Source organism: Momordica charantia, assembly GCF_013281855.1.
Source record: "Momordica charantia cultivar OHB3-1 chromosome 3 unlocalized genomic scaffold, Mcharantia_2.0 BLBB01000003.1, whole genome shotgun sequence".
Taxonomy (NCBI): domain Eukaryota; kingdom Viridiplantae; phylum Streptophyta; class Magnoliopsida; order Cucurbitales; family Cucurbitaceae; genus Momordica; species Momordica charantia.
This window is the reverse complement of record NW_028275161.1, coordinates 20,814,325-20,838,414: the sequence shown is the minus strand read 5'-3', so window position 1 is coordinate 20,838,414 and position 24,090 is coordinate 20,814,325. Positions and strand designations below refer to the sequence as shown.

Genomic DNA, 24,090 nt, shown 5'->3' with positions numbered 1-24,090 from the left:
TCATACAGAAGTTGGGGATTTAAAAAGAACATACTTCAAGATATCCATTATCCAGAGGCGTTTTATTATTTATTGTAAGTTATAGGATTCATGTAAACCCATTTCAAGCACATGAAATTTCACGACATGAATTGCTTGTTTTACAACCACGCCAACCTCTGCAACAAGAAAGATGTTCACATCTTGTGGTGTCCAAACTAAAGCTTAAAAGATTTCACGGGCAGGGCGGAGCGGGGCCCGAAGGGCGAGGAGAACCAGAGGCCCAAACGAGCATCATCAATGCCTGAAATGCCTTACATTGGTGAATACAAGGGACACGCCGTACTTGTTGCAGCAGGCAATAGCGTCGGGATCTCGAATGCTGCCCCCAGGCTCAGCAATAATACCTACTCCACTCTGGCATGCTTCTTCCACTGCATCATTCCAAGCTGCCAAAATTGCACGTAAATAAGAAGAATTGAGATGTGCATTGTCATTATAAACAAATTAGCTACAAAGAGATCGTTACTGTCATGCCACATATGAAGGAAACCGCGAGTGCAATTTTTAAGTCTTCTAAATATAAATTTTAATCTTTTTCATGTGCACATTAGCAACTTCAAACCATTGTGTTCCCAGAGATTACCAAATGGGAAGAATGCATCACTAGCCAAAGCTGCTCCTTTCACCTCGTCCCCTGCTTTCCTCAAGGCTATCCTCAAACTCTCGAGACGATTTGGTTGCCCGCTTCCCATACCCAACATACAGTTATTCTGTCCAAAAAGGACAGTATCAGAAATTTCCTTACAGAATCCAAACATGTCAAGAGAATTCAGAGTTAGGATATTATACTGACCTTGGCTATCACAATGGCGTTGCTCTTAACATGCTTGACGCACAACCATGCAAACTCTGCATCTTGAAGCTCGCTTTCTTGAGGAGCCTTTTCAGAAACTATGTTGAATTGTATATCCTGTGGAACCAAATCGTCTGAATCCTGTGCTAACCAACCACCACCAACTTGCCTGAGTGATAGTTTTCCTTTCTCATTTTTGCTTGCCTCAAGAATTCGTAGAGTCTTCGATTTCCCACGCAAGATTTCAAGCCCTTTCTCTGAGTACTTGGGTGCAACAACAATCTCATAAAACATCCGAGTTTCACCATCTGTAGGGCTTCTAAACTCCCTAATTTCCCTGGCGAGAACCTAAACAGAATAAGAGTAAAAGCATTGAATCTACTTGACTTCTTTCATTCATGTAGTAAGCAACAAACTTCACAACATGATATAAGCATAAACGTATCTCGGTGAACAAAATGATGATTTTGATGCTACATGACAACAGTATCTTGATAATTATAGATATTCCATGACATTGCTTGACGTTTGATGTGTTGGTAGCTGGAGTTTTGGTCTCGCTTGCAGTTACTTGTTGTCAGCTACTCCAATAGTTAAAATAGTATTATCATGGATTATTAAATAAATTAAATTCATGACCAACAACGAGTCCCATCTCAATTGTCTAATCGAACTCCAAGGTTATTGATAGAGGAGAATTATTTAAATCGATGCAGAAAACTGGACCTCAAACCTATAATATTTTAAGAAAAGAAAACACCCTGACCTCGTCAACTTCGATGTTGAAGGCTACAATGCCACCAAATGCACTCACGGGATCAGCTTTCACAGCTAGCCTATATGCTTCCAGAATATCGTCGCGTGAAGCTACACCACATGGATTTGTGTGCTTCACAACTACACACGTAGGGTTCCTAAACTCTGATACACAGTTCCAAGCTGCATCAGCATCTAAGTAGTTATTATATGACATCTCCTGCACAAGACAAAAGTCTGCTGCTAAGCAACTGGAACTTAAATGGCATATAGAGTAAAAAAAAAAAAATGAAGTGTAATAAGGCAGATTCAGGTAATTCATTGCCAAACGACAATATTACTTCACATTCCAATGGAACTGTTGAGCAAGAATGAAGCCTAATGTACTACCGCAAATCTTTATGCATACTTGGGAGAAGCCTAAAGATTTGAATGTTAATGATGCATTTTCATAATCATGGAAAGCAGAGAACAGAGAAAGCTTCAAAATTAAAATTTAACCTTTTACTTGTGCTACGAATTTAGGAAACTAACCTAAGAGTAGTCTTAAGTACCATAAACAAGTAGAATATTACCAATTACTCGCATATTAATATCTACTCCTCATTGTGGAAACAGGATTATATTACTCTTTAGGGGCAAAACCATTAGAAAAATTATTAAATTACTCGGTCCTTCCTTTCTTAGAATTGACTTGGGAAAGCCATCAGTCTAAAACAATAAATCAACCACACTGCAACGAATTGACTTCCAATAAACCAGTGTAATAGCGGTAAACTGTGAGCCCCCAATAGTAAATACTTGTGTAACACCTCTTTACCCTTCCTTACACAAGTATTTACTATTGGGACCTCACATCAAAATGTAATAAATTCCAAACATCTCCACATTATCATCAGGGCAGGACTTGCTGTTATCATTCAGAAAAAATTTTAGACACAAACATAATAGATAAAATTAATCCTTTCCACTATGTATCCATGTTAATATTCATAAATACCTGCAGAAAGGCTCAAATTGACAAGTGTGTATTTAATGTAGCATCAACTCACAAATGAATTGATGGAGAGGCATACTTACTAACCTTTCCATGGTGTTGGATTGCTGTTGCAATACCACCAGCATTGACCTCAGAAAGACTCTTATCAACATAAAATGCAGCCTTCTGATGAGGATTTTCCCCGTAGCGAAGAGAACTTTTGAGGGAAAGAGGCACAGTAAAGCTGGGAGGGAATTTATCTTCCAACAAATACAGAGAACTGTTTAGTCTACATATTTCACCAAATTAACACAATAATATTGTATCTCTGAACGAGAGTAATTGAAAAACAAAAAATAAGCAAATGTTTTTCTCTTCATAGTTCATTGACAAGTGGATACTTTATTTTGGACCAAATGAAAAAATAAGTGATTAGGGTAAAGAGGAATAAACCAATGCTAGCACAAAATGAGTAACCATGTAGCAAATTGTGCCTTTCTACGGGCTTATGGCATTCTCTTTTGAATTTGGCACAGATGAAACAGAGAATTACCTCCAACAGTTTGCTTCCACAGCCATTCCGAGACTGCAGAATCATAAGAAGCTACATGTTGAAACGCCTTCCAAGCAAGCTTTCTGCGAAATTGCTGGTCGTCCTCACTTCCTTTCAAAAATTGAAGCAGTGCAGGATAGTCTTGTGTATCAACAACCACCAAAACGTCCTTATGATTCTGTATATGCACATTCGTGCGCACATTAGTACAAGACTGTAAATTAAAAATAGTGCTAAATTTTACACCACGAGATTAAACTAATCTAAACTAAATAAATCTTTCATGCTTTCAAGAGCATGATAACATTAGAGAAATGATTCCTTTGAGCCAGTTTGTTGTTTTCTTTTCCTTTATAAATTTGTGAGTATCGACGGTATAATTATTTGACCTTACAATATTTTATTATAGAAAAACTAAAAGGAACTTAATGTCTTAGGTACGGATGATGGTTCGAACACATTCCTCCAAGGTCCTTTTACTTTTTCACTTTCTACTAGGCTAACTCAGGAGGTTTTTAGAAAATTCATCAATTTCAGGTTGTGACTGTATTTGTATGAGCAACTTTGTAATAATCGACAAACCAATATCCTGTATTTCATTTCTAATCAGATATTCATATCAAATAAGGAGAAGCTAATATGAGCCCAGAGATCAACTTTGACCATAATTTACCCATAATTATGCACTTATCTACCTTCGCCGCAGCTCTGATCATAGCGGGGCCACCAATGTCAATGTTCTCAATTCCATCTTCAAAGTCAACCTCCTGAGATGAGGTGACCTTTTCATAGAAGGGATACAGGTTTACCACAACAACATCAAATGTGCCTGCAGTCAGAAAACAGGATGCAAGTTATGCAGCAACAAAAGACCATGCATTTCAGGTGAAATTTAGGAGCCAGGTGTGAATTCCAGAGATTAACCACAAAATGCTATAAAACACAAGTATAAAACTAACCAATTCCATGTTTATTTAGGGCGTCCATATGATGCTTTTGGTCTCTTCTAGCAAGAATACCCCCATGTATAGAAGGATGCAAGGTCTTTACACGGCCATCAAGCTGCCACCACAACACAAAATTGTTCCAGTAAATCAAATATATCATTCTATAAACAATTGAGATATAAGCATATCTATTCTAATTTCTCATATCCCCCACCACGAAACCCACTCAAAAAAAAAAAATAATAATAATAATAATAATAGAAACCCCTCAGGAGGATGGGATGGAAATGGTAATGTCATCAGAACATTTTGAAGAGAAACAAAATAATATTTAACTATTCCGCAACCTACAACGTCTTCAATAGTTGAAAATATCAGATCCCTTAAAAATCATAATTAACATATTAAAAAAATGACCAGCAAAGTGTCCACCTAATTTTATGTAAACTTCATACAAGAATAAAAATAGAAAGGTAAACAAAATGAAAATATTCAACAACGTATTGTAAAAAGAATAACATAAACCAGAATAGGAGCATTTAATTATGTAGAGATGGAGTGCATCTGCTTCTAACTTCATAGAATAAGGCTTCAAGAATCTCAGTAGAGGTGCTAACAGTCAATTTTTTTGCGCTATGCATAACTTTAAAATAAGTTTCTAGAATCTAAGCAAAATGGTGAACTGACCACAACATTGCATCCTGCCATCAACCTCTCCAAGAAACAAAATAAAATTTTTGGAAGCTTGTTCCATTTAGAATCTGAATAAACAATATAAAATGCAGCATACCATTTCAGGAAAACTTGTTAGCTCCTCCACTTTAGTCACACGTACCCCAGAAGTTTCCAAAGTAGATGCTGTTCCCCCAGTCGAAACAATTGTATAGCTGCAAGTTCATAAGATACAGGGTGTGATCAATGTTTTCAATGTTTTTAAAGTTTTCAAAGAGCATGGCACACTCTACAGGGAAATGCTTGTTTAAGGCATGACAACACATGCGCCATAAATTAAAATTTTAAAATAAATAAATAACTAAAAGATCGTGGATGGCATCTTAGTGATTTCAAGAAGATCAAGCAAAGAGCTTCAACAAAATTCCATAATAAGTCTTGAAGAGGTCACCCCAATTCTTGAAGCCCATTTCCTAGAAATGCAAGATCTTTCTTATCTGACAATGATATCAGAGCTAGCTTCTTTCCTGAAATTGAGCATAGTAGCAGACAACTGTCAAAGTCGATACAACACAAGAAACTCGCCTAAAAAAAGGTCCGCTTTAAAAAAATCAAACTTTCTATGAAATCATATCCAATTCAAAAAAATGTTTCCAATTGAGTCAATTTACACCATAAACAAGCAAAGCTCAAGCCGAAGCTCTACATGGAAAAATTTTGAAATCTTCAACGTTCATAAATGTTAGTTGCTTTGAATTGTTTGCAAGAAATTAACAACTCAACTCCCTAGGGGGAACAAACAAATCTTCCTTTCATATCTTTCGAGCACTAGATCACACTACTGACATACAGACAAAATTCAAAGCTTTTCATTAAAAGAAAAAAAATAGACCTTTATCAAAGGACAAGAGGACTACCAGAAGCAGATGATGAAGCAGTCTTTGTAACAGTGATGGTTTCAGCATCAGCCATGGCTTTAAGAGTAGAACACGACCGTCGCAGCACAGAATGAGTGTGTACAGATATACGGGTGAATAAAGACTGCTTCGGGACAATGTTAAAATTTTTTAAATTAAAAAATAATGAAAAGAAAAAAAAAACTGGAAGAAAGGATGAAGAGAAACATAGAATATGGGATTGTTGCCACCTAAACTTGAAAAAAATAACATATAAAGATTGGTGATTGCACATTACAAGAAGCGGCGAAGGAGAGGCTTCCTTAAGAAAGGACCGGGCACGGGGTTCTCCAAGTGAAATAGCAGTGATAGGCGTGGCAGGAGAATGAGCTGCAACAAACCGAAACATAACTATCACTCCTTCGCTTTTGTTGCTTGGTTTCTTGATACCAACTGTTTTCTGCCGTCAGCCTGTCAAGACGATAGTGCTTCCTTTGTCTACTTTGTACTAACTACGACATTATCAAGAAAAATCACTTTGGTTAGCAATGGCATTGAAGTGACATTTGTACCTAACATAGAAACCGTAATTCCCATATATATATCAACCTAAAAAATAAGACCTATATAATGGAACTCATTTTCTGCCTTCAATACATTTCCAATATCTCATATTATCAAATTCATCTACAAGTTAAACCTTTTCCAATGAATCATTTAAAGATCAATATCTTTCAACAGTACAAGCTTCTTAGCGAACTTATCCAAGAACCAGAAGTTCACACCAAACTAGACATAAGAAACCACAGCAAAGATAACATTAACAGTTTCCTGTCCTCAGATGATGCTAACATGGCAGTTAAGAAAAATAACTTGAGTCAACATATCAAAATCCAGAATATTTAAAGTTAAACTGATATGGGCACATGAATTGAGGTCGAGTAAGATCAACTAATAAACAAAAATAAAAACCGCCACAGACCGTATTCCACGGTTTCCTGAATTGCAGAATTTTTTGAGGAGCCAAGAAGTGAACAAATGTTTTGACTTAAAACAGAACAAATGAACAAATTAAAAAATGAGCATGAGAATTAGTGAAAACAAGTTGAGTTGGATAGTTACTGCATCACTGAGGAATTAGATGAGTACTTCTTGTTATTTCTCAGTTTAGGACTTGCAAGTTGCATCACTTTAATATGCAACTTAAACAAATCATCAGTAAAAAAACCAGTCTTTTTTTTAATTCTCACCCCTTGTCTGAACTAAAAATGTATAAATAAATAAACCGATCACACATATAGAGAAGAGAACTACCGACGAAAAATTTCATATTTTTGGCCCAAAAAAGTAGTCTCCACGAAGAAAACAATAACCCAGAAATCAAGATGAGGAACAAAGCTTCAGAAATCACCTAATATTGATATATAGTAGTGTAAAATAGAGTTCAGATGAGCCCTGAGAGTGAGTTAGCCGCCTCTGTAACTCGTTGGAGAAGAGATAGGCCACCGTTACTCCACTTTGAATGAGGCGAACCGCGGGGTTAGGGTTTTCGCGGGCCAGTCTGTAGTATAATTTTTTGTAAACATTTATAAAATTTAAACCAATTGTAAAAAGAAAATAATTTAAAAGATGTGTCAATTTTTAAATTTTAACTAATAATTCAAATATATTTTTAACGGCGAAAAACTTTAGTAAAATTATATAGAAATAAGGCTAAATTTCAAAAATATAAAACGAAAAAACGAGATAGAAATTATGAATTTATCCTTTAAAGCAGGTTAAAGGGGCGAGCTCTGAAAAAAAAAGATTTGTCGTCTTCCGCCGCCGATGATAATTAGGGATGGGAAACGGTGGGGTCATTAAAGAGCAAAATGAATTTAAGGACGAAAAATGAGATGGCTCTCTTGGATTTTAAAAGTTATGTTGTTACATCACTTTTTTTTAGGCTGGTCAAGAGATTCAACCATTGTTTTCAAAGATGATAACAAATATTTCATGTCATCATATAATTGCCTATTAAGGATTCAAGAAGTTGAAATTTCCATCTGCTTATTTAAATTTTGATTTGTTTTTGTCTGTTGAATGGCATGGAACAGGTGAAGAGAAGAATACAATTTATGGACACTCATGTAGACTTAATTATTAGTTTGGTAGGGATCAAATCCTCATCTGTACTCAACAGAATTTCCTAGAAAATGTACAAAAATTTTAAAAAGTTATAATCTAACCTTTGTTTACCATTAAGGGAAAAAAATACTATTACTTTATAGTTTTTTAATATATATTGAAAAATACATATTCAGGTGCACCTAAACCACTACTAAAAATTTGACAAGTCTTCATTTTATTGAGAATATATCTTCTTTTGCTCTTCTTTTTCATACCCGGCAACATTTTAATGGTGGTATGCAAAATATGAATTCTACTTGCTTTACATTTATATTACATTCAACTCGATACCATGTTTTCAATGGTTGAAGTATAAACGATTAACACATTTTGGACGAATGTGATTACTCACATGGGAGATTTTTAGATAACCGACCAATATATAACTTCAAAGGACAACTTGATTGGTAAGGGCTTGAAGTTTTTTGGTCATGCTGACTTAAAGGTCTCAAGTTTGAACCTTCTAACAAAACTTAATACTAAAAACTTTTGATGTCTCCCAGGACCGGACCTTGAAGTGGGTGCGGGTACCCCTATACCGTTTAAAAAATATATATATAACTACATTTTTTCCCTTTTATGTAATAAACTGATCGTTGATTGTTAATATTAATATAACACGTTGCCATTATCTACACTAAAACTAGTTTCTACCTCGGAGAGGCTACGGAAAAAGATCTTCACTTGCCTTGTTTGGATGAAGCGCCATGAACCTCTATGGATCCCGCACTAGACGGGTCCTGCAAGATAAGTGAACCCGTAAAACATAACAATGGAGGACATATAAGACAGACAGAGAAATGAATTACAATTTTCATACCATATCATGTGGACCAACTTGAATGTTGAGGCGACCAGGAACAACGACGTCTGGCCTGAAGTTCAGTTTCCCCTGCAAGTAGACAATTTTTTTCTCAACTAAAAATGCCAATGTGCTGATAAAACATGATCATTATTGTCAATAGAACAGATGGAACTTCAAAAATCCGTGATTTAATGACTTTTACCACTCCCTGCATTCCTTGCGTTCCAAAATGTCGAGCATCGTTGATGGATGCAATTGAGTTAAGTTGTTAAACATATGTAAAAGAAAAATACAGGTTTAGATGGTGCAGATTATAAATTAAGAAGACAGAACGGCATAAGAATCAATCACCAGTCCCCGTGTGATATGTTGATTCTCGAAACAACCATCGCGACTTGATGCAATCGAGCTAACTTTTCCCTAACAGAACAGAAACAACGATCCTTAGATACTTATAGACTGAAGTACTTGTATGAAATACATAGGTTCAACCATCAATCAAATGATGGTCATAGTAACAAGAATCCTGTCTTACCATTGCATGCACAAGCTGTTGAGATCCAAAATAGCTCTCAAGAGATGGAGCTCTTGTCCTCCGTTGCTCCTAGGAATATAAATGCTACGATTTTAAACAACAATAAATATGATCAGAATTGAAAGGGGTATGAAAATGAACTACACTACCCCTTGTAAGCCCTCCTGTTCATCAGAACAGTGAAGGGATGGTGGCCGTGAATTCGAGTGTCCCTACAAGCAGGAAGTTACATTTTATTGATCCAATGTAATCAATCAGCACTTATATACAAGCAGATTATAATGCAAGCATAAAAAAGCTAACCAATTGTTGCCAGCCATCATGAATACCAATAGTTGTAATCTGTGGCTCGAAATGATCCTATACAAGTGGAAAAGGAATACTGAAATGAATAATTTTAGAAAATAATGTCAGGTAGTAAACATTGAAAATGCCTGAAAACTGAATTACCTTTCTGTTTATGGTCGCTGCATTCATTTTATTGGTCTTGTTGGTGTTCTTACCCTGGTTTACTTCTTCTGATTCATGACTACTTTGCACTACAGGGAATGGTTGGATTAAGCCATTCAAACTCTCACACTTCCTCAAAGCTTCTTCCAAGGCATCAAATGCAACATTATAGCTCTCACGGGACAATGACCCTTCATTGCTTAATCTAAATGCCTGCTGACAAAGATCGTTATACCGCTGAACTTTTGACTCAACATTAGACCCTTTCGTGGTTTGTTGTCTGCTTTTTGCATCCCTTGTCCAACGTGTCAATACATATTGAGAAGGGATACTATGTATTCCAGACATTTGCAGAACAATCAGTACATGACGACAAAGGTAACCATTGAATTCAAACAATCGGCATAAACAAGAGATGTCTGAAGTTGCTTCATTCCACTCCACGAGGAAATCTTGACTCTCTTCAAAATCTTGAACCCTGAAAACTTTAATTTCTCCATCTTCGCTTTCCTTTTTTGGATGACAAGCAACTACTCCTAAAACCTCCACTTGGAATTTTTTAAATACTCCATGCGTGTATAATGCAGCCATTTGTTTCCCGAAAGGAGATGGAGATTTTAATCCTGGTTGCTTATGCAAAGTTTCAAAATCTGCTTTTGCTTCCCCTTCAAATTTATCTCGTATAAAAGTTCTATACTGGTCTAAGAACTCCTTGAGTGATGTTTTTCTCTGTATGCATTTATCAAGGAAAGAATTGATACCATCTGGCCTTTGGCTTGTAGACATCCCTGCCAAAAAAATGTTTTTCATGAATGCAGGCACCCATCGTTCGCGATCTGCATATAATAACTTAAACCATGAGTCATGACTTAGATCAAATTCATCAATAATTCTTAGCCACTGTTTTTCAAACTGTTCGGTTGTCCAAGACTTGAAAACACACTCGTCGAATTTCAGCATAAAGTTTTCATGTTGTCTTATTACCTGACTTAACTTCTCTGGAATCTTGCCATATATGTCCCACAGACAATAACAATGGCAAGAGTCAGGCAATGCCTCCGCAATGGCTTCTTTAAGGGCTTCGTCTTGCTCAGTGAGTATCACATTAGGAGGACATTTATGCATTGCTCTAAGCCACGCCCGCATCAGCCAAGCATATGTTGACTTGGTGTCATCAGCAACCAATGAGCATCCAAGCAAAACAAACTGAAAATGATGATTAACGCCAATAATGGGCACAAATGGCAATCTATACTCGTTCTTAATGTATGTGGTGTCAAAAAAAACCACATCCCCAAAATTGAAATAATCAAGTCTGCCTTTTGCATCAACCCAGAACACATTTCTTAAACGCTGCTCTTCATTCAGGTCAATAGAGTAAAAAAAGTTGGGATTTTCATCTTGCATACATACAAAATGGTCCATCATAACCTGAACATCTCCTTCCTCTATAGCTAGATGCCGCACCTTACGTTGATCAGCGACAGCAACCTTCTGCTTCTTGGCTTTTGCACAACTTCCAGACTGCCTGGACATTGTATTGCATATATTTTTTCTTCTTGCTCTATTGCCATGGAAGACATCTGTATTGCTGCTACCAACCTCTAAATTCCTGTGGCCACGAAAATAATAAAATTCATTTGGGAAAATTTCATGATTGTGCTCCTTTATGAAACTATGGATAGCCCATCTTCCACTTTGCAATAATTTGACATGCATACATGCCTTGCAATCAGTTTTTTCCCACGACCGGTTAATTCTACCCCGTTTTTTCTTCGTGGGAATAACTATTGCATTATCTGGATTTGTCACATGATCTGAAACTTCAACTACACCGGATTCTCTCTTGTTTCCATATTTGGTACAAGCAAATTTTGCATCAATAAATTTTCCAGATATTCTGGACCTACGACTGGCCTTTATGATGACAGCAAAACCAACCGATTTGGCATATTCCTTGTAGAATGTAAAAGCACCCTCCTTTGACTCAAATTCCATTCCTTCATGAGGCTCAGCGACTTTGAAAGACTTCAAGTTGATTACATTCTGAGAGTAAACCGTGTTTCTATTTTCCGACATCTCTATATTAACAATTGTTCCTGTGTTATCTTTTGCAACCATGTTGGAATAACCATCTGTGCCATCTCTAATACAAACTTCCTTGCCACAATGCACAGGATTGTTATCCATATTTAGGTTGGCTATTGTTTCTTTGGTAGTCTCTCAAAAACTGATCAAGATCTATCCTGATGGCTATAACATAAACTGACATAAATCTGCATTTTCCTTTTCTGAGTCTTGAGTATTTTGAAAATGTACCTGAACGATATATGTTTGTATTTGTTAAAAGTAAATGAGGAGAAGGAATTTCCAATTTCAAAAAAGTAAAAGACTTTTCATTCAGCAATAGGCAGTGGTTCAGTTCGGTAATAAGGCACAACAGAAATAGTTCAAAATTTAACGACTAACTGCCACAAAGAAGACCATTCAATTGCGCAGAGCTGAAAATGTGAAAGAGAGAGACATGAAGGCATGTCAAAACATACAACATGTATAATACCCACTTCAACAATTAACAGTAGCTTTAAAGAACGATATATAACAACACAAATTCAATAAATGATATCTGGATGCAGTGTGCAGACATGCTGTTACTACCCTGCTTCAAATAACATTTTCATTTCAATCATATAACATTTTGATCAAAGTAAAGTACATGCAACATCGGTTTCTAACTATTTTGATTTTATTTTTTTTTCAAAAGCATAATTGATCTGGGAAAAGAAGATGAAAGACAGAGGAAATGAAGTATCAAGAACTATCAGCTAAGGTAAGACACTCACTCTTTGGTTATTAACGCAGTTACTGAAAATGATGGGAAGGAAGAAAAACTCAGTTCTTACAGAAACTCACAGATGGTTTTATTGGTCACTTGTATCAGCTGGCAAATTCAGTTGGCGAAAGCTTAGAGGAAGATACTATGGTTCGGGAGCGAGTACAGAAATTCCCAATTCGCAGTTTTGGAGGTTAGGGCACGGAAGGCAGATGGAATACTCGCATTTCAGATTTTTCCTTACTCGCGGCACTGGACCAAAATGTATTCCTTGGGTTGGGTTGGGCCTACTCCTTTTCTTTTATTTATTTATTTATTTTTAGTTCTAAACTCAAAATTGTACTAAATTTTTGTTGACTAATAGGATTTGTGGGAAAATTCCATGGATTGCAATTTCCACTTTCCAGCAGACCCAATTTCTGTCCACTTTTTAAAACATAAGTTTTTTTTTTTTATTTTTTAGATGTCAAATTCACATTATATCCTTTGCCTTTCTTAAAATCGCTCCTTTTCCTTCTCCCCATTATTCTTTCTCTTTTTTAATTATTAATCTTCTTCTCGTCCCTAATAAAATCTCTAGTCCTACAGTAACATGAAACATTTTCATACTTCTTCATGTGTAATCTATTATGAAAATAAAATATATAAATAAGTGGAGACATACATAAATCCGGTCGAAGAGGTATATAAAAGTTTCCTACTACTCTCGTATGACTGGAAATTTTCCCAATTTTTTTCAATCAAGATTGTGAACCATTTAAAAAGACCAAAAACATCTCCCTCTATCTCTCCAATTGGTTTTCTTTTTCCAATCAAAATCACGAATCATTGGAAAAATAAATAAAAAATAGACAGAGGGAAGAAGGAAAGGATAATAGAAAGAGAAAGCGAAAAGAGAGAAAAAAAATTGACACCTAATCAAATAAAAGCCATATTAGTTAAATAATTTAAAATTTATAAAAGAGTGACCCTCCATCTAAAATTTGCTTGGTTAGCAATGTCATATCATCAGTGAACTAACCCTTAATTTAACTAAATGATTATTTAAAATTATTTCATAAATCTTAGAGACTATAAATACATATTTTGAAACTTCACGATAAAAACATGTATTTTATTATTTTAAAATAACGATACAATTAACTAAAATTAAATATCAAAGTTGATTGAAATAATACTATAATAACAATATATAGCTTAATAGGAGAAGGACGAAACAAGACATTTTCTCACATGAAAAAACAAAGGCATGAGATGTGCTGTTGTTTCAATATCTAAATTAACGTGGCAATAAATAGAAATGTGTATTAAAACATTTTTTTTAGCTTCATACGTTTAATTAAATGTAAAGTTGGAAAAGGAAAAAAAAACACAGAACGCAAAGATTTGGCACCCAAGCTTTGAAAAAATAGAAAAGGAAAAATATTCGGTACCCAAATTTTTTCATGCTAGTAATTATAACCTTAAATTATGAAATTGTTACGATTAATTATTATTATTAAAGTATATTATACATGTAATAAATTTTAAATAATAATTAGTCATATATTAGTTTAGGATAGTTGAATTAGAAATTGATTCGAATCTCCCGTAAAAAATTAGAAAGTAATTATTCATTAAAGATGATTTTTTTTTGGGTAGTTTTTTCAAAATATAATTATTATTTTGTAAATTTAGAAAACAGGGCAAAAATAAGAAGAGTCGAGGCTTTGAGGGTGGGAGGATAAAGTACAAAGGCGCACACTTCGTGAAAAGAGAGGGACGACACCCACTTAAACCAGACCACCTTGATTTGCAGCAAAATTCAAATCTCACAGTCCATTGTTCCTCTGGATCTGTACGGTAAGTCCTTCAAAAGATTTTCCTTTTCCCGCTCGGTGCTCACGACTGAAAAGGTTAGCTTGATCTTTCCCGAGGCAAACTAATTATGAGTTTTCTTAATCTGATTCGTGATTTGATTTATGATGTCGGGTTCCTTAATCTGACCAGCGATGCGATATTTGATGTTGCTATTTGATACATTTTTTTGGGTCAATTATGCTGGTTGATAGCTAACAGTTGAAGAATTAAGTCTATTTTATGCGAATTCTGGGTGTTGGATGAGACGGCTGATGTTAACGAACTAAGCTAGCGTTTGCGAGCTTTGGGACTTCCTTATTAGCCTACTCAATTGGGTTTTCGTTCAGGTTTTTGCTCGATTGGTTAACATCGCGGAAGGCTCACTCGGTCTAAAAATTTCTTATTTCGAGTAGTTTCAATATATTACTATTCTTGTTTTTCTTTTTGTTCCTAAAGATTCGAACGGGTGTTATGAAATCTTGAGCTTTACTTGTTCACGTATCTTGCTGCTCATTTACAGACTAAAATTTAATACCGAGAAGAATATGATTTCTAGAGCTCTCTTATATAACTACATTTTTACGAGATATATATATTTATATACATTTCCACTCAAAGGTGCAGAGAGCACGATGAAAGGAAAAATGGAACCTCGTTCTGTAGCTAAAATATAGCTTTTCCCCTTCTAAAACTGGGAGTTGAAGAGTTCAATTCTACCATGAAAAGCACCTCATTTGCCTTGTTGGAGCTTACCGAACACTTACTTTGATTCTCTATCATGTCCATGCATTACTTAACTACGGAGCTATGAGCTTGATCCCACCATACATTTTTCTAACTTTTGAATATATAACCCCCAGGTTTTCAGTTGAGCGCTGTGAAGCTCTCCGTTGTTGGACAAGATTATCATCTGCTAGATGATCGGCTGAGTTCTGAAGCTATAACTGTTACTTTAAGTGTGTGCTATTCATGGCATCTTCGGTTGAGTCTGTCCCCATAAAGTTTAACTAGATGGAAAGAAATGTGAAAAGAGGTACTATAGATCAACATAGTAATTATGAACAAGTTCGATTTACTAATTTGGAAGCAAGAAATCAGGGACTTGGGTCTACAAATCAAAGATCTTTCCATGATCCATCGAGCAACATCAGTACCAATATTCGACCCCCTGAATATAATATGATAGTTGGAGCTAGTCCTGTCCACAACTACTCCATTCAAACTGGCGAGGAGTTTGCACTTGAGTTTATGCGAGAAAGGGTGAATGCCAAGCATCACTTTGTTCCCACAAATAGTCCAGACCCAGGTGCTACAACAGGGTACGTGGATTTAAAAGGCATTTTGGGAATTCCTCATGTAAGTTCAGAAAGTGGATCTGGCATTTCCATGCTCAACCCTGTAGAAAAAGATCAAGTCCAACATTTTGAAAGAGGGGGCTCTTCACATGAAGACAAAAGTTCATACAATTCAATGAGGTTTGACCCAAGAGCCTCATCAAGAAATGATGTTAATCGAGTTCACAGTTTTACGTCTTCAGCAGCATCTGATAGTTCATCAAGAAAGGTGAAATTCCTGTGCAGTTTTGGTGGTAAAATTATGCCTCGCCCTAGCGATGGAAAACTTAGATATGTTGGGGGTGAAACACGTATTTTCCGTATAACCAAGGATATTTCTTGGTCGAACCTGCTGCAGAAAACATCAACAATTTACGATCAAGTTCATACTATTAAATATCAACTGCCTGGTGAGGATCTTGATGCATTGGTTTCTGTATCTTGTGATGAGGACTTGCAGAACATGATGGAGGAATGTAATGTAACAGAAAATGGGGGCTCAACAAAGCCGAGAATGTTCTTGTTTTCTATTTCTGATTTGGAGGATGCTCAAATTGGTGCTGGAAGTGCAGAGGGTGGTTCAGAAATTGAATACGTAATTGCTGTAAATGGTATGGACCTCAGTTCAAGAAGGATCTCAACGCCCTTGGCTAATACATCAGGGAACAATTTAGACGAGTTACTAGCCCTTAATGTTGGACTAGAGAGTCGTCAGGTTGCTCCAGAATTGTCTGATAACATGAAATCATCTTTGACCATTGCTGCACCTTCAATATCTCAGTCCTCTCAAACCATTTGGACAAATCCATCTAGTGGTCTTAAGTCCAATTTACAACCATCGTCAGGACAAAAGTTGCAGCAAGTTGATCCTGGGCCTCCCCAACTCTCTTATTTCCGCCCTATCCAGAGCTTACCTGAAAAAGTTGGAAAGACTTCAGTTCCTTCATCTATTCAGTCACAAAATGATTACATTCTCAATAACAATGCAACACCTGTAGAAAATCTACCTTCATTGCCCGGCAAAGGGCATGTGAATCAACATGGTGGCTTAACTACAGACCATCCAATTGGTAGCTTTATGCAAGATTCAGATGCATTGTTAAAAGAGGGGAAAGTGACAGAGACCACAACTTCGAAGATGAATGAACCTGATAAAATTCAATCATTGGAGAAGGATGTGCCATTTAAGGATGCACAAATGACAAGGGAAGGCTCACTCCATAAGATCGACGAAAATAATGAAAGTCAAAATTTTGAACATGAATACTTAATTCCATCAAACTTAAATGATGCTTCTGTTTTGAGTTATAACACAAAAGGAGCACAGGTAATTAATTCGGACACAGATGTAGGATCAAGTTTACTGCTTACGAAAAGCAACAAGAAGCATCAAGATACTGCTCAAGAATCATTGCCTCTGGATGCAAGTAATGAAGGGAACAGGAAAACTGAAGATGATAAATTTTCATCCGATGGACTACCAACTTCAGGTTTTGGTGCCTCTGAGGCTCATGAAACGGGGTTTAGCTACCTTGAACCAATTTTACCTCAGCGTGTTTTTCACTCTGAAAGGATTCCAAGGGAGCAGGCTGAATTGAACCGTTTATCCAAGTCTGATGATTCCTTTGGCTCTCAATTCCTGAGAACTCAGGGAAACTCTGATTATTCTCAGACAATTATCGAATCAGCTGAAACATTGCTGGATGGGAATGCAACTCTACAGGCTGAGAAATCTGTTTCATCTTCAAAGGCACCACATGGAAATCCTCAAACCGTAGAAGATGGATTGGAGGCAATTGAAAAGTACAGAACATCAGGAGATACAAATAATAAAATGAATATGAATATTTCAGATGAGCATGATGCACCTGAGGTCAATGATATGTCCAATATAAAAAGTCCCTCGGCCTATAGGAAGGAAGCAGGAGGTTTGGATCATCCTACAGCAAGTGAAGAAATTTCTGACAAGCATAAGGAGGAATCTTCTATGCGACCACCAGAATCAGATTGGACTGATGGAAGTACACATAAGAAGAACCATGGAACTGAAACTCAAGAGCAAGCAGAGACTTCATCATTGACAGAAAACCCAGGTAAGAATGATACTCAAGTGGAGTCTGGAGTTGGAATTGGCACTTCAGAGCATGGGGACATTCTTATTGATATTAATGACCGCTTTCCTCGTGATTTCCTTTCTGATATATTCTCAAAGGCCAGAAATTCTGAAAACATTTCTGGCATCCCTCCATTGCATGGTAATGGAGCTGGCTTGAGCTTGAATGTCGAGAATCATGAGCCTAAGCGTTGGTCATATTTTAGAAACTTGGCTCAGGATGAGTTTGTTGGAAAAGATGTTTCCCTTATGGATCAAGACCACCTGGGCTTCTCTTCCTCACTTGCAAACATTGAAGAAGGGGGTACCATGAACAGGTATCCCCTTTTACATTCAGATGTAGGTGCCATTTATCACAGAGACTCTCATATCAATTTTGATGACAACATTCAGCATGAATCACGTCTGCTCACGGGACCCAACGCTACAAATATATATACAGATTACAATTCTTCAAAGCTCAAGGACAACGAAAGCATCCAGTTGGATGAACATAGCACGAAAGCCCCACAAGCTGGCAATGCAGTATTTTTCAATTGAACTCTTTCAGTTATAATACGCACCCCGCTTATTGCTTTCCTCTCACTGCATTTTCCCATTTATCTTCTTGTTTTAGGATGCAAAGTTGGATATCCAAGATATTGGTGTACCTCTTGTTGATTTTTATCTTGAAGATTTTGATATTAGTACATTGCAGGTATGAATCTCACAGTTGAGTCCCTTAATGCATGGAACTAGGTACTGTTGAAAATTCCGTTTCTTTTGCACTTTAACAACATTTATTCATTTAATTAGATTGCTTGTTATAAAATGTTAATTCTTGTTCAGTGCTCTGAAGTTGAGGCTTTGAACAGTTGTGAATTGATTTTACTCCCTTGTATTTGAAAAATCCACCCTCACAATATAGTGCAGCAGAGAATTTAGAAACAAAGGAATATTATTCATCAACCCAAAGAGAATACAGAACCAGTAGCTCCTATTTATATACAAGGGCTGCAGCTTAGAGGACTTTATAGCCGTAAGGTGCTCTTTAACAAATAATTAACCAACACAATGTTATGCTGCTTTCACTGGTACTTACATTAACGAAGATTTGCAATTTCTCAAAAAGGTTCAGATATTTGCTTCCTGGGTTTCTCTTTGGAGAATTAATATTAATAAGGCAATACAGCAAAAAAGGTTCCCTAATTATTGTTTCTGGCAAAAAAGAAAAAAAGGTTATGTATGGGTTTCTGAGGTTCTGCAGTAACCTTATCACTGCTTCCACTATTGTACGAGAAGTTACCTAGTTAAGATCTTCTAGCACAAGGACATATAGAAGTTAAGAAATTCAGCATCTGCAGTAATCTTATCCACTGCTTCCATTATTGGATAATCTTTTTTTTCCACTTGTCACTTCAAGGCTGTTTGCTTACTGTTATTTATTAGCTGGTCTTTTGCACTTCACTGTGTCACCTTATTTGGTGGGAACTTAAAGAGAAACACGTTTGAAACAGTTGGAAAAATCTTAATGAATTTTGTAATTTGTTGATAAGGAGCAAATTATTAGATTGTGTAGTTAATAATCTATTTTTTCTATAAAAATCTATTTTTATATATTTTGAGAGGGAAAAATAAAAGAATTTTTATTGGAAGTCTGATGCAAGTATGGAATATATGTGAGAGATTTTTTTTTGGTCATTGTTTTATGCTTCACCTACCAACCTTTTAAGAGTTCTAAATTATTTTGTTAGAAATAAACTGGTTTTGATGTTGTTTTGGGTCGTGGTCAACCGTCAATGTACTTATATTGATCTTGGGAGGACATATAGGATTTAAGGTTTTACTCTCGTCTCTCCCTATATTGTATTGTTGACTATGTATTTTGGATGGCCTGGCAGATAATTAAGAATGACGATCTTGAAGAGCAGCGAGAATTGGGTTCTGGAACATTTGGTACAGTGTACCATGGGAAGTGGCGAGGTACAGATGTAGCAATTAAGCGGATAAAAAAGAGTTGTTTCACCTGTAGGTCCTCAGAGCAAGAAAGATTGGTGAGTTAAATTCCATTTGAATGATCTCCCAGAGGTTATTACTTATAAGCTCTTTCTAGTAGTAAATTGAACACTGGTCTGATGGTATAATATTTCCAGAAAAGTGGGATAGGAAATCAAAGGTTGCAATTGTAAATTTTATTTATCAAGCGTAGAACCAGCAAACAATCCTCCCACCAGCATTCTGATAAACTTGGTTTTTATAGCAGCCGATTATGTGTTGTTGTAGTAGGCGGTTCTTTTTTCCCTCAAGTGAAAAAGTACTTCCAAGTTGGTTTATTTTTAAACAAATAGGGATCAAAAGTTTTTTTGTTGTTGTTGTCGTCGTCGTCGTCATGATTCTCTAGTTTCATATATTGCATTTGTAATTTTCAGACTGTAGAGTTTTGGCGTGAAGCTGAGATTCTTTCAAAGCTTCACCATCCAAATGTGGTGGCCTTTTATGGTGTGGTGCAGGACGGACCAGGTGGGACATTGGCCACAGTGACTGAATTCATGGTCAATGGCTCCTTGAGGAATGTTTTACTTAGCAAAGAACGGTAATTTTTTTTTGTTTCAAGTTATCTTGCATGCACTTGAATTGTTCAAGAGAACTCTGTTCATTCTCATTCTTTACATGTTATGCAAGTGTTCCAGGTACCTGGATCGTCGGAAGAGACTCATTATTGCAATGGATGCAGCATTTGGAATGGAATATCTGCATTCAAAGAATATTGTGCACTTTGATTTGAAGTGCGACAACTTACTGGTCAACTTGAAAGATCCTTTGCGGCCAATTTGCAAGGTATTTGAGACACCACTGTACTTGAAGAGAATTTTTATGTTGGTGGTGGATTATTTTCACCTGCATTGTTTTTTTTTGCTCTTGGTTGTGTTATAAAGGTAGGAGATTTTGGCTTGTCAAAGATAAAAAGGAACACCTTAGTTACTGGTGGTGTGAGAGGGACACTTCCGTGGATGGCTCCAGAACTACTTAATGGTAGCAGCAGCAAGGTTTCTGAAAAGGTAAGATATAAGATTCATTTCTACTATCACAACTTAAGAAGAGAATAGCATGTATTACTGATGGCATTATGGATAAAAATAAAAATGAGGCTGAAAAGATAGGCAAATCCAATATTCTTCTCTAACTTTTGTTCATTTTTTTATATGGTAGATTTTAGGTCAACCTCTTTTCTGAATCTATCTATAGGTCTTCAGGGTACTTATTTTATTATTCTGTACCTTTATTTTGCCTGTGCTTTTTGTTTGGCCTCCATTTCCTTTAGGCTAACCACACTGTTAACCATATAAGCAACCTGTGCAGCTCACCCCTTTTAAATAATTAGCAGAAAAAATATTGGTATGATTATAAAAATTCCATAAATAAGGAAAAACTTAAAGTAACCAAATAATAGAACTTCAAAATTTGAGTTAAGGCTGACGAAAGTTTATTCTAGAAAACATCTAAAACATATAACATCTGAATTTCGAATTAACAATAAAATTTCTTAGTGCAACAACTTCAATATATTGATGCTGACAATATAAATGCTCAATAATTATTGAATCTCATATATTGTATACAACTTGCTTGCATATTAAAACACTGAATGATTATTTGAAATTATAACATAACTTAAATTATATATATATTAAAGTTTGTAATACCAGGCATTTAAATAATTTTAAAAAAACTTTTAAAATGTTTTAAAAATTCTTGAGAATACTTCTAAAAATATTATTCAGTTTATCAATAATTAATAATTTCAAAAGTAGACTGTTGAATTTTACATCTAAAACTCAATACTCAGTACAAACCCACTTGATAACCCCGAAGATAACAATAATGCTAGCAATAGCTTTAAGATTTTAAATCTATTGTCGTCAGCATCACAATTCTAGTTATAGTCTGGACATCGAATAACAAATCAACAAGTTACTAATTATGAATAAAGACATTATGGGCTCGTTTGGTAACGTTCCTGTTTCTTATTCCTGTTTCTTTATTTTTAATGAAGAAAAATCTATTGCATGGTTCCAATTTCTAAGAATTCAAGTACGATAAAACAATTTTTTTATTTATGTTTTGGAACAAATTGGAAATGGAAACAAGAAAGGAGAAACTAGTTTTAGTTGTTTCCAAAATTTCTATACAGTTGTGAGAATGTTCCCAAAAAAAAGAGAAACAAGAAACAAAGTTAGTTGAAAAATATTTAGATTTCTTAAGAAAATTGGAAACGAGAAACAAGAAATGGAAATATTACCAAACGAGCCCTATATTTTCTGCACATCATATAAGTTACTAATATTAAATTTAATAATCTATTGATAATATATCGATATATATGATTGACAACATAAATCAAATTTTCTTATTTACTTGAATTTAAACTTACATAACGTATTTTGAACTGATATTGTAATTTTGAATTTTTAAATAAAATTGCAGTGAGAGAAACAAAAGGATCAAAATGAGGCAGAAGACTAAGGGAAAAAAGGAAAAGGAGAAAAACGCACTCGTGGGGTGTGAAAATTGATCATAAAAAAAAAACCCCAGAAAATTTAGTTGAAAAACGTTTAGCCAATGTGTATAAGTTAGGGGTAAACAAGAAAACATGAAAAAATTCAAGGATGCGCTAGCTGAAGACGACATGCATAATGTTTAATAAAAAAAGTGAGAATAAATAGATGAAACCGAAATAGAATAGAATCAAAGGCAAAAAGTAGAGAAGGAAGTTCTTACACTTTTGGCGGAGGTAACAATTGATTTTGCAAAAAAGAAAGAAGGGTCAAAGAAGAAGAGTAAGGAATCGCACTAAAAAAGGCACCAAACCAAGCTGATTCAGAAATACCAAGAATCCTGAGTGCCTTTTTTGTTTCAATACCTTCAAAGCATAAATGCCGATCAAATAAGCTCTTTTTTCAAATTCTTAAATAAATAACAAAAGGTTACCATACTATTTGTTAACTGAAAAAACCAACTGTAAATTTGAAGAGCAGAAAGTATCCCGAGTGAATTTTTTGTTTTTATGACTAAAAGTAGGTTGAATTAATGGGTTTCCTTTTTCAACATTTCTGCACATTCTATGACTATCGTCCATATAGTTTTTATTTTTTTACTTCTGATTGGCAGGTCGATGTGTTTTCCTTTGGTATAGTCCTATGGGAGATCCTTACTGGGGAAGAGCCTTATGCTAATATGCACTACGGAGCAATCATAGGTGTGAAAAAGAAACAAAATCTACATTTTTATGTTTGCTTGGGTTGTATATAATTTATAAACTCTTCTCTGGTTAGTAAGGGATGGTAGGTAAGGGACCAACCCCCGTACCTGGTTGGTTTATGCAACTGCACAAGCTTGCAGGATTGCTTAGTTCTGCAAATAAATAGTTACTGAATTTTATCTGAATGGCTTCGTCTCTGTCTTCATGTGTATGCATTTAGCTCAAGTAGCTTGTTTAAGCAGGCCTTCATCAGCCTTTTACACCCCCCTCCCCCAAATTCTGGCTGCTCTTGGTGTCCAATTTGATACATCATTACGTAGACATTCGCATTTGTGTGTTTCCTGCGCTGTTTACATACTGCATTTAGTTCTAGAAGGGTTTTCTTTTTCTTTTTGTTTTTTGTTTTTTCTGTTTGTTTTTGTTTTCGTGTGAAAATACAATTGTTCTATTTACGTACGACTCAAATGGATTCATATGAATTTGAGTTCTTTTCCATTCAGGAGGCATAGTGAACAACACATTGAGACCGCCAGTCCCCAACTTCTGTGACCCCGACTGGAGATTGCTGATGGAACAGTGCTGGTCTCCTGACCCAGTAGCCCGGCCGTCTTTCACAGATATAGCGAGGCGCTTGCGCGTGATGTCTACGGCTACCCAAACAAGATCACCGCAGAATCAGACACCTAAGTAATTGTCTTCGATGATTCATACATACCCACCTTTGTTTTGCTTCCCAAGTTAAGCATGGATAAGAGTTGTTTACCTAGATGTACTCGGTTACTAAAGTATAAGGCGAGTGTATTACATAGTAATATATGAATAAGGGGCTGCCTCTGGATAAACAGATTTGTAGGTTGGTTTCAGATATCATCGTCGATAGCAAGATTGTGGTTTGTGCGACACCTGAGGAATTTATTTGTATGTAAAGTCAATGATTTATGACCACAGTTGACATCAACATATACAAAAAGAGAACAATGGGTTACCAGCCAATTGAAGTTCATATTGCGATTTTTAATGTATGTTTCTTAAAGTTAATTTCTGGTAGATTCTATCGTTTACACAAGTTTGAAGGTTAAGTTAACTGCTGTGAACCATTTATGAAATGCTTACTTCCATGGATTGATTAAGCCAA

The 24,090-nt window shown here is 35.7% G+C and overlaps 3 protein-coding genes across 13 annotated transcripts; 1 reads left to right on the top strand and 2 right to left on the bottom strand.

The window, feature by feature from the left end:
• Window positions 1–41: 41 nt before the first annotated feature.
• LOC111009006 (AICARFT/IMPCHase bienzyme family protein) lies at window positions 42–6,072 on the bottom strand. Its single transcript, XM_022281910.2, has 12 exons — window positions 5,937–6,072; window positions 5,660–5,783; window positions 5,194–5,269; window positions 4,861–4,957; window positions 4,083–4,185; window positions 3,819–3,952; window positions 3,124–3,301; window positions 2,676–2,830; window positions 1,602–1,811; window positions 836–1,183; window positions 626–752; window positions 42–428 (listed from the first exon to the last, which is right to left on the bottom strand). Exons 1-12 carry the CDS (start codon window positions 6,045–6,047, stop codon window positions 277–279), a joined length of 1,815 nt encoding a protein of 604 aa, XP_022137602.1. The 5' UTR covers window positions 6,048–6,072; the 3' UTR covers window positions 42–276.
• FRS1 (FAR1-related sequence 1) lies at window positions 6,013–12,688 on the bottom strand. 10 transcript variants are annotated; one of them, XM_088121846.1, is made up of 9 exons: window positions 12,511–12,687; window positions 9,598–11,916; window positions 9,451–9,507; window positions 9,297–9,359; window positions 9,148–9,216; window positions 8,964–9,032; window positions 8,628–8,699; window positions 8,462–8,547; window positions 6,013–6,150 (listed from the first exon to the last, which is right to left on the bottom strand). In XM_088121846.1, the coding sequence occupies exons 2-8, from the start codon at window positions 11,785–11,787 to the stop codon at window positions 8,488–8,490; spliced, it is 2,580 nt and encodes an 859-aa protein (XP_087977972.1). In that variant the 5' UTR covers window positions 11,788–11,916; window positions 12,511–12,687; the 3' UTR covers window positions 6,013–6,150; window positions 8,462–8,487. The 10 variants fall into 10 exon arrangements, 7 of the variants coding, with proteins under 7 accessions (XP_087977972.1, XP_087977971.1, XP_087977968.1 ...); XM_088121845.1 differs by lacking the exon at window positions 6,013–6,150 and adding an exon at window positions 7,060–7,199; XM_088121842.1 differs by lacking the exon at window positions 6,013–6,150 and adding an exon at window positions 7,061–7,199 and having other exon boundaries at window positions 8,496–8,547; window positions 12,441–12,687.
• A 1,456-nt stretch (window positions 12,689–14,144) lies between these two features.
• Window positions 14,145–23,973, top strand: LOC111008648 (kinase superfamily with octicosapeptide/Phox/Bem1p domain-containing protein). Of its 2 annotated transcripts, XM_022281393.2 has the most exons (9): window positions 14,147–14,325; window positions 15,130–18,241; window positions 18,333–18,413; window positions 19,597–19,749; window positions 20,125–20,288; window positions 20,386–20,533; window positions 20,632–20,754; window positions 22,865–22,952; window positions 23,456–23,973. In XM_022281393.2, exons 2-9 carry the CDS (start codon window positions 15,281–15,283, stop codon window positions 23,644–23,646), a joined length of 3,909 nt encoding a protein of 1,302 aa, XP_022137085.1. In that variant the 5' UTR covers window positions 14,147–14,325; window positions 15,130–15,280; the 3' UTR covers window positions 23,647–23,973. The 2 variants fall into 2 exon arrangements, with proteins under 2 accessions (XP_087977966.1, XP_022137085.1); XM_088121840.1 differs by lacking the exon at window positions 22,865–22,952 and having other exon boundaries at window positions 14,145–14,325; window positions 23,456–23,599.
• Window positions 23,974–24,090: the final 117 nt, after the last annotated feature.

Excerpts from the sequence above, each read along its gene's own strand:
- LOC111009006 (XM_022281910.2), bottom strand. The coding sequence starts at position 6,047 with ATGTTTCGGTTTGTTGCAGCTCATTCTCCTGCCACGCCTATCACTGCT. Across the intron at positions 1,812-2,675 it reads CAATCCAACACCATGGAAAG|GAGATGTCATATAATAACTA; the intron begins GTTAGTAAGTAT and ends TGTCTTGTGCAG. Across the intron at positions 1,184-1,601 it reads TCAACATCGAAGTTGACGAG|GTTCTCGCCAGGGAAATTAG; the intron begins GTCAGGGTGTTT and ends TATTCTGTTTAG.
- LOC111008648 (XM_022281393.2), top strand. The coding sequence starts at position 15,281 with ATGGAAAGAAATGTGAAAAGAGGTACTATAGATCAACATAGTAATTAT. Across the intron at positions 18,414-19,596 it reads TTGATATTAGTACATTGCAG|ATAATTAAGAATGACGATCT; the intron begins GTATGAATCTCA and ends ATGGCCTGGCAG. Across the intron at positions 20,534-20,631 it reads CTTTGCGGCCAATTTGCAAG|GTAGGAGATTTTGGCTTGTC; the intron begins GTATTTGAGACA and ends TGTGTTATAAAG.
- FRS1 (XM_088121842.1), bottom strand. The coding sequence starts at position 11,787 with ATGGATAACAATCCTGTGCATTGTGGCAAGGAAGTTTGTATTAGAGAT. Across the intron at positions 9,217-9,296 it reads AACAGGAGGGCTTACAAGGG|GAGCAACGGAGGACAAGAGC; the intron begins GTAGTGTAGTTC and ends TTATATTCCTAG. Across the intron at positions 7,200-8,495 it reads TGGCGCTTCATCCAAACAAG|ACTGGCCCGCGAAAACCCTA; the intron begins GCAAGTGAAGAT and ends ATTATACTACAG.